Source organism: Lygodium microphyllum, chromosome 21 (assembly GCF_053477565.2).
Source record: "Lygodium microphyllum isolate KBCC chromosome 21, Lygodium_microphyllum_v1.1.10, whole genome shotgun sequence".
Taxonomy (NCBI): domain Eukaryota; kingdom Viridiplantae; phylum Streptophyta; class Polypodiopsida; order Schizaeales; family Lygodiaceae; genus Lygodium; species Lygodium microphyllum.
Window position 1 is genome coordinate 58,738,834 of NC_141155.1, and position 9,758 is coordinate 58,748,591.

The 9,758-nt window shown below is 41.7% G+C and overlaps 2 protein-coding genes across 2 annotated transcripts in view; both read left to right on the top strand.

Annotated features, from left to right (window-relative positions):
- LOC148018046 (protein LIKE COV 1-like) overlaps positions 1–8,373 on the top strand; it is a 41,016-nt gene extending 32,643 nt beyond the window's left edge. The window contains exons 5-7 of the mRNA XM_087661363.1: positions 7,342–7,439; positions 7,598–7,724; positions 8,096–8,373. Of these exons, the coding sequence (XP_087517489.1) occupies positions 7,342–7,439; positions 7,598–7,724; positions 8,096–8,166 (296 nt within the window). The 3' untranslated portion in view covers positions 8,167–8,373. The remainder of the gene's footprint in view (positions 1–7,341; positions 7,440–7,597; positions 7,725–8,095) is intronic.
- Positions 329–1,783, top strand: LOC148018047 (uncharacterized). Its single transcript, XM_087661362.1, has one exon. It carries the CDS (start codon positions 881–883, stop codon positions 1,775–1,777), a length of 897 nt encoding a protein of 298 aa, XP_087517488.1. The 5' UTR covers positions 329–880; the 3' UTR covers positions 1,778–1,783.
- Positions 8,374–9,758: the final 1,385 nt, after the last annotated feature.

Below are 9,758 nucleotides of genomic sequence, written 5' to 3' on the forward strand. Positions count from 1 at the left end.
GCCTAAGAAACGGCGTTTCTGCAGACTGCAATTTGGGGCAAAACTTTGGCCCGAACGTGAGGGCCCCCAAACTCCCACATTCCAATCGACTTTTCACTTGCCTATGTTTCTTCTCTCCACTCTGTCGGGCCTGCTCCTTTGTCGATTGAGGACTCCAGAGCCACGCACGCACACACACACACACACTCTCTCTCTCTCTCATCTCGAATCTTCTATCTCAAATTTCTGTGTGGTTGTAGGTTGTCGCCTGTGAATCACGATTCTGATTCGTGAAGTTGTGACCATCTCACCCTACAGCATGGGCCCTGCACTCATCATGGTGAAGGATGCTGCATGGGATCATGTGACTCTCACCGAGTATAGAGGTGGTGGTGGCTCCAAGCGATGGAGATGTAATTATTGTGGCATTGAAAGAGGAGGGGCAGCCACAAAGATCAAAGATCATCTTGCATATGTGGCAAATAAAGACATAGGCCTGTGCCCAAATGTACCCGTAGACGTGAAGGCTTCTCTTCAAGCGTGGAAGCTCAGTCAGTTAGGCAATCAAAGTGCATCAGTTATAGGGGAGAGGGGAGTAGATGATGTAGCTTCTGCATCAACAGGGCCATCAAAGAGGAGTAGAGCTACATTGGAGTTAGATGTAGCTTCAGTGGGAGGGGCTGGGGCGCACAGGACTCCATTGGCAGGGTTCACTAGTAGTGGAAGTGGAGTTGGTGCAGGTACAGTGGCAGGGCCGGCAAAAGGGTCACTTCAGAAGGCAATCATTCAGGCAAGCTTGCAAAAGCAAGCTATTCAAGAGGCCACTAGGGAGCTCACTCGCTGCTTTATACAGTGTGCTATACCTTTTTATGTATTGCGAACGCCACAATGGAGACTAGCCATGAGGGCCGTTAGCCGTATTGGATGCGAGTGGGAAGGTCCATCCTATGATGGTATGCGCACACGAGAACTGAAAAATGAGAAGATGTGTATACAGGCTCAGTTAGAACCATTGAAGGCCACTTGGGTAAAGTATGGACGTACTGTGTTATGTGATGGGTGGATAGATGTACGTAAACGCAATGTCTATAACATTCTAGTGTTCTCATGCAAGGGGACAATGTTCTTGAGAGCCATTGATGCTTCAGCTCCTGGTATTGTGATCACAAGCTCGTACATCTATGGGCATATACGCATAGGCATTGAGGAGATAGGGCCAAAAAATGTGGTGCAGGTGATTACGGATAATGGTTCCAATTGTGTTTCCATGGGGCAAATGCTTGAGGCTGCCTATCCCAAGATTAGATGGACTCCGTGTGCATCACACTCTCTTGATTTATTGATGGAGGACTTGCAAAAATTGAATTGGGTAGACACTATTCTTACTACTGCAAAGTCCATGGTGAACTTTGTCACCAAGAGGCCTAAAGTGTTGAGCATCTATCGTGTACACAGTGAACTTGAGTTGCTGAAGCCATCTAGCACACGCTTTGCGTATATGTTTATAGTTGTTAAGTGGATTGTGCGAGTGCGCCAGGGCTTGATGCACACAGTTGTGTCCAGAGAGTGGTCAGCCATGCCTGAGCATCAAGATACACACTATAGGGCTTTTGCACGACAGGCTATGGATGAGACACGGTTCTTGGAGGCTGAAGCTTTTGTGAAGTCCATCAAGCCTATCTACTCCGTTTTACGCATCACTGACATGGAGGGGAGTACCATGGGATTGTTTTATGAGTACATGGATAAGATCGAAGAGGCTTTTGAGAGCAATGCCTATCTTTCTTGCTCAAAGTAAGTTCCTTTTAAAGTTTTAACTTTTTCCATTGTGGTATGAACTTATTTTTAGAGTCTAGAAGACACTAATTGTGTGCGTATTTATGATTGTAATTTGTTATAAACTTATACATGTGTCAATGTAGGATTATTTGTGTTAATAGCTTTTAACTTAAGCCCTTTCTGTGTGGTAACAAAAGCATGAAACCTTTTAAAAGTATGCAAAACTTTCTTTTTGCTCTTTAACATATACATCCATGACTTTCTGCTAAAATCATTAATAAAAGCGACAAATTACCATGTGCCCCCATATGAATTAACATGCATAGTGCACCCATCTGAGTGTACTAAATCAAGAGCATTGGACTTCTTAACGAGACCAGAGTAATAAGGAGACTTCGCATGTTTTCCATATATGCAATCATTACAAAATTTGAGACCAGAGCCTTTTACATTAAATCTCCCTAAAGTGGAGAGAACTTGAAGGCCTTTCTAGCTCATATGGCAAAGTCTTTTTGCCAAAGTTCCATCTGTGAATGAACTTTAGCCATAGCCAAGAACTTACCAGGTAATGCTTTATAATGCAAATAATACAAAGTCCCTCTTTTGTGGCCTTTAACAATCAGTGTAGAGCCATTGTAGACCTTCCAAGTTCCACCATGAAAGGTTGTAAAATATCCTCTTGGATCAAGTTGCCCAATTGATAGTAGACTTTTCTTTATGCCAGATATGTATTTGGCATCCTGTAAAATCAACAGTTAGCCGTTTTCGAGGACCAAGTGAATGGTATCTACACTCTCTATCTCACATGCATAGTTGTTGCCCAGGTAAACCTTGCCTAGGCAACCTGCAATGTCTGTAGAAAATGACTCCAAAGAGAGAGTAACATGAAAAGAAGCATTGCTGTCCACTATCCATGATTGGGACAGCTCATCATGGGCTGAAAGTAAGGCATCAATCACTTCGTTTTTTGTGATATGCATATCACTTGCTGCTGCTATAACATCTACATCATTGCATGAGGCTGCAACAAGTACCCCTTCAATGTCAAGAAGTTCTTCAATGACCACACTAGATGCAACATTTGCCTTTGCAACTTCTTTTGAGGAAGAGCTGTCATGATCTTTCTTTCCTTGCTGTTTCCTTCTTTCTTGCTCTTTGTTATAGTATCAGCAATCAAGCTTTTTATGCCCTTTATACCCATACTAATAGCAAGTAATATCATGTTGTTTGCCCTTGTTTTTACTCTTTACTTTTGCCTTTATTTGCTTCATTACCCCTCTTCTCTGACCTGCCTCTAAGATGATAGGCTGAACCATTGCTTTCTCTAATAGGCTTTCTTCTGATCTCCTCACCATCAAAGGTTAAGGCAGTGTTGTTGCTAAGTGAAACAACCAAAGCCTCCCAGCTATCAAGCAAAGTCATCAATAAGAAAATAGCCTTCAATTTATCACTGAAGGGCTGTAAACTAGAGTCCTGCAACTAACTCAAAATCCTTATGAAAGTACTCAAATGCTCAGATGTTGGCTTAGATTGATCCAACTCTATGTTCACAAGCTTGCCCATGTACTTGATTCACCGGAGTTGTATTTTCATAAGTATGCGTCAACTTTTTCCATATAGCATAAGCCATATGAAGACACTTATTGTTTGTAACTACATCATCAAATACAACCATTTTAATGTATGCAATGGTGCAGCCTATCAGCAAACCCCCCCCCCGCCCCCCCCCCCCCCCCCCTCTTTCCCTTTTCTTCTTATTTCCTTTATTTCTTTCTTATAAGTTTTTTAAACCTTATAATCTTCTTTCCCATTTACCTAGTTCACACGTGGGCAGAAAAATAATTGCGCGAAGCTAAAAGAAAGTAAAAATGTTTTACATCCTATCCTCCCACAAATCAAAGCTAGTGCCATCAATCCTCTTTATTTCAAGGAGGGATTTAGTGTCACTGCTGCTAGAATCATTAGTTGCCATTTTTCAGCAATGCACCAAAAAAACAATGCTGTAATTTATGACAGCAAACAACAAGCTGAATATTCAGCTAATTTCAGCCCAAATTTTCAAGAAACAAAAGCAAGATTTAGTGTCATTGTATTATTGAGAGTGCTCAAATACATGTACAGCAGTAGGAAGGAGGACTTTTAGTAATATATCTGAAATTTCAGCATACATTCCATGCGTACATCATTGTAAGGTGACTCCAACTTCAGTAATATCACCAAAAATACATTTGCAACAATCCTTGATTTACAAATGATCTCTAAGACTTTTGCACCATGAATATTCAGCAATACATCAACACAATAGGAGTTGCCTAACATGTATATTGCATACATATGTGCCCAAATCAACTTCTGATACACAAATAAACAAGAAATTCTATGCATTTTCTCCGAAACCTCACAAGTGGGAGATAAATAACTCAAATTACACTGCTTTCAGCACCAAGATTGCTTCAGCAATGTCCCCAAAGTACATTTCACACATCAATTTTGCCAAAATCCACAAATTTCAGCTAAAGGCCCAAAATTTCACTAACCAATCTGCCCCGATTGCATTAATACATGTTCTTAAGAGCATAAAACAAGTAAATTTGGCAAAATTCCACAAAATCTTGTAAAAATCCCAAATTTTTGGAGTCCAAATGTATACCAATGTCAGTAAATTCGGCTCAGCTAAGCAAAATTTAACTGATACATAAAAAACCTCAAATTTTTCCAAAGCCAATGTACTCAATGCTTGCAATTTATGTGTCAAATGTCACTATTGTATAGGAATAGCATCAAATCTGGGAAAAGCCTGAAATTTGTGCCATGATATTGCTAAAAAAGCTTAATTGTGCTTCCATGCATGAAGCAAGGCTCATTTTAGTGTGCCAAGTCACAAAAATTTGGGAAACAAACTGCCGTGACCTGTCGCAACTTGTAGGAGCTGTTGTGAGCTGTTCGGGCTGGTCATAATGGGCTACCGCTTGGTTATGTCACCTGTCGCCTATTTGTTGTCTGGTCAGGGAGCTATTGTTGAGCTGTCACCTATTGAAAACACTGTCGCTTGTACACGTGACTTGTCGCCTACTAGAAAGACTATTGCCTGCACAAATTTAGGGTTTCGGATTTGTCGCTTGTCTATCAAGTACATACATGTGCCTAAATAAAGTGACAACCTGATGTTTCTTTGCACATGCAAGCTGAAACTAATCCGCATGGACTTCGGGAAGCGCATACAGTTTGAAGGGGAGAATGCGCAATGGAAGTGCGAGATAGAAGCAAGAGTAGTAGCGTATAGAGTGAGAGAGAGTGAATGCAAAGAGGTAGGTGCACGAGATTGTGATGGCACACAAAATAAAGAATGTATTTATATGCTAGGATACAATAAGGGTGTATTCACACCCGTGTAACTTTATATACAAAGACAAAGGAACTTTACACCCAACAACGATTGTATGATCTTGTTCAGCAAGATGTTTGCACGAGCCTTGATGTTCGGTTCATGGAAGTTTCAACCTCAAAGGGGGGTGAGGAACACCCCATTCTTGGTGATCTAGGAGATAGTTGGGTGTCAGTGATTGTACCTTTGGAACCCATGCCTCTTGAGGATTCTTCCTTGGATAAGGAGCTTATTTCTTTACCACCGAACTCTCCGATTGAGCCCCAGCAATCGGTGGACATTCCAGAGACTTCAACGGATGGAGAGCTTATTTCTCTGCCACAGAACTCTCCGATTGAGCCTCTCAGTGGACATTCCAAAGACTTCAGCAGATGGAGAGCAACAAGGAGAGATCCAGCCTCCTCCTCGTTTGGCCCGTAACACTCTTCGTGATGCAGGGATTGAGGGGGTCCTTGAGGAGTGGCAATCGTAGGATGGCCCGCGGCGTTCTCAGAAGAACTAGGTACATTTCGTTGAGCTTGTGTATACTAATTACTAATTGATGACTCGTGCCATGTAGGATCAGGAGCCCACCTTCGTGAAGGAGGCTTCGGTGGATTCGAGAGCTTCGGTGGTGGCGGCAGAGTTGGTGGAATTGGCAACGGCTTGAGCAGCAGCACGTAGGCAGCAATGTGACACTGCAGTGGTGGCAGCTGCTGAAAGAAGGCGGATTGGGGTGGTGCTATAAGGCGGAGAGATGGAGAGCAGCATTGGAGCCAGGCATGGCTAGCATAGGTAGGCAGATAGGCGGCATGGTGTTGTAGAAGGGCAGATGGTGTCTTGAGCAGCACCGTTGGGACTAGCAATGCAACAAGGCTGTAAATAGATGAAAGTACAACTAAGGTTTAGGTCTAAGGTAAATCTAACCAAACTTCCACCAACTAACTAGAGTTAGGTTTATTTACAGCCTAGTGTCTTTCATCAATGTCCTAAGACACTTAAGTGTACACACCCTACATTGACACTTAAATAAGTGTCCACACCACACAAATTGCATTGGGGGCTGCCTAGAATTGGCAAATTCTAACACGTATGGCATGCGCACATTTGGATATTATATGTATGTTATCCCACTCCTTGCCCCTATCTTGTGCCTTTGGTTGTTGGTGATCCTTGTTCTCATCCCTAGCCCCATGCATCTTGATATTTGGCTCACCGGTGAGATTACAATGCCAAATTGGTTCAGTAGATAATTTTTGCACATAAAAGGGGCTTTTAAGGAACCTGGGGAAAACCAAAGTTGTGGTCTTTTCCATGCAGTTGGTTTATGAGAGACAACTAGTTGGAGGTGACAGACCTGTGTATGTACTTGGGCATCACTTTCACTGGCAGATGGAGCTGTTTTTCCATGAGGCAGGCATCTCAAAAGAGGCTAACATGACCTGCACAGATGGAGTGGCATGCTATCAAACCCATTTCAAGAACGTTGCTAAACAATATGGCTCATAGAGACAATATTCACTCTTGCTATGATGTACATAATGCCTGTATGGGCTTCTAGCCTCTCCACTTAATGACTAGCAGAGAATGGAGAGACTTTAGATCCTTATGATCTCCGAGATGATTTGTAGTAAACCCTTAGTACTGCATGAGATCAATCAAGTACAGCTTACAACACCTCCCATGCCAATGGAGACCCTATTCCAAACCATCACCTACTTGAAAGGCATAAGATCCATGATCCCAGGCATGCTATCAAGCCTAGCCCTAAATGCAATGTAGAGTATTGTTACACACGGCAGCCACCTGTCATGGTATGCTGGAATACTTCATTGGTTCCTGGAGCATGGGCTGGACGTAGATGGATTAGTACATTTCTAGTATGATGAGGACTTACCATTGTCTAAATTCTGTAGAGAGGAGAGGAATGGAGACTTGAGACAGGTTGTGATGTTGATGCATACTCAATAGACTTGGTTGGGTCCTCCTACCCACCAACATGCAGCATTACAGAAGCTCTGTTCCTTGACTATACATATAAGATGTCTCAAGCTGTTTCAGACTGGCATAAAATTGTTTTTCAATTTATTTTTGGATGTACCATGCTTGCACTGATTGTATGTTTTCTTCCTTTTTTTTTCTCACAGTGATTGAGACAAATTTTTGTTGTTAGAGCTAGAATTTAATGCCTTCCATGTACCTGTATATTCTTTTGGCAGACCAGAATTCTCAAGCCTTCAAAGAAGTTGCAATCATTAGACATCCTCGTGTAGGCGAATATGCATTTGGGTTTATTACATCCTCCCTGGTTCTCCAGGTAAATAATGAAGCAGAAGTTTACCTGTTCATTTTATGCTGCGCTTGGGTGAATGTCTCTTTCGTGTGCAAAATTTGGGTAGCACAGGGATTGACATGTTCTTGTCATATCTTAAATTTTTGTATCACTGGGATTGACATGTTCTTTTCTGGATGTAGACTGATGCAGGAGAAGAGGAGCTCTGCACTGTTTACATACCAACCAATCATTTATACATTGGGGACATCATTATGGTGAATTCAAAAGACATAATTAGGCCAAATCTTTCTGTTCGTGAAGGAATCGGTAATCTCTCTCCTTTCTTTATGCACTAAAAATTGCAGCAGTATGTTTCACATGTATAGATATGGTTCATGTTTAGAGGCTACCCCCGCTCCTGCATGAGATGCAGGTGTGCACAGGTCATTGTTCATGTTTTAAGGGCTCTCCACACCTGCACATTACCGTGCATGGGTGCACTTGTTTGTACACTTAAGCATGTATACCATTCAAATGTGCACCAAGATGCATAGCGCACACATTTCCACACTAATAGTATGCACACTAAGACGCATGCGCACAAACTTCCATACTTAAACCAATACCACGCAATGCTCCATTTCCAATTGTCTATGTGTTTGCAGCTATGAACTTACTCTGTATCCTTGCTTGTGCAGAGATAGTCGTGTCAGGGGGAATGACGATGCCTCAGCATATCTATCCTATGGAGTCCCGGGTTTTATCATGAGGTGCAGGGAAGGACTGATTGTATTCGATCGGATTGAGTGGACTTAAGACTCTAGGAAGAAAAGAATCTTTTTGTAGAGGCCTTGTGCATTTGTTGTATCATGAGCTGTTTCTTTTGATAGCTACCACAATCTTAGGTTCCATGCTATTCATGGCATAACACATCAATTTATTAGTCAATATTATAGTGAATTTTTTTTCGAGGCAATCTGTGAGCAGGGATATTAAACGTCTACAGAAGAGGTCTCTAAGGTGAAACACTCAGTAAATGAAAATAAACTGTGATCTGAAAATTAAAGCTGAAGTTGCAAAAATAGTTAGGCCTTTGAGGTGCTATGAAAGGAAGGAAAGATCTTCATGGTTACAGTGGGAATTCCACTTCCCTTCTCTTGAAGACAAACTAAAAACCAAAGCCAAAGTGTGAACTGTCAGGATTGGGTTATACAAAAAAGAAGTGTGGATCTTTCTATACAATGTGGGAATCCCAGTTGCCCCTTCTTTAAGAGTCTTTACAAATGTGTTAAGGAGCTGAAGGTTCGGTGAATGTCTACATTCCATCTGATGTCTGGACATCAAGTCACTAGTATTGAATGACCTAGTTCCTGCCTTACGTGCCAGTGTCTCTGACTCTCTGGACGTTGTCACTTTTTAGGAGGTGATCTTGTCCTGTGCTCTCTTTTTAGGACGTCTTGGTATGTGTGTCCCATGATCCTCTGTCTCGTCTTTGGTGTTATTTCTGTTTCACTATACATCAGTTGAGCATTGATGGGACTGTATGGGGAGAACCCACTTAAGAGTAATGCCTCTTAAGTAGTTGCATCTGTCTCTAGAAAGACAATGGAGCTGCTGCTTGTTCAAATCTCATAGAAGGGTAAGCAGGACAAAAATATGGAGCCCTATCTTTTTTATGTATGGACCCTTTGGAAACTACACTTGTGGAATCTTTTTTTTTCGTTTTTCTCTCACAGCTGTATTTGGATTTTGGAAACTCAGAAAGGCCAACATTTTATTGGCTTTTGACGGTTCTACTTGTCTTCCTTTTTGCATCCTTTTGACATGCCAATTTGCAGACATGTGAAGCTATAGTGGCTCTTGATCACAGCATTGGGGGGAGACACACATCCATATTGGAGTATGCCTCTTTGTTGGCCCTAAAGTCAGGAGTTTAAAAATCAATTACTTTTTTCATGTCCAGCTACCCTAAATTTTAGTGAGAACATAGTCATCCCTGACTCCTTATAGGACCGATTCAGGTAAATAGTAAAAACTTGGTGACATTGGTAAGTGGTTAGTATATGATATGATGTGCTAAGAAGGGTTTCTTGGGAATGAATTTAGAAATATTAGAACTTGCGAACATAAGACAATCTTGAAATCTGGAGAGCTGATGTTTGCAAAAGGAAAAATAATGTGATATTGAGGTCCATTTAGGAGCTTGAAAGATGCCTTAGTAGAATGAGATTTTCATTACAATTCGCTTTGCGGTTGTCCATTGGCACAAAATTGGATAACAAAGATGAAAACTACCTAGTCCTGGAGTAGCTTACTAATCAGCTACTGAAATTTGCTTCATTGGTTGTCACCTTGATAATG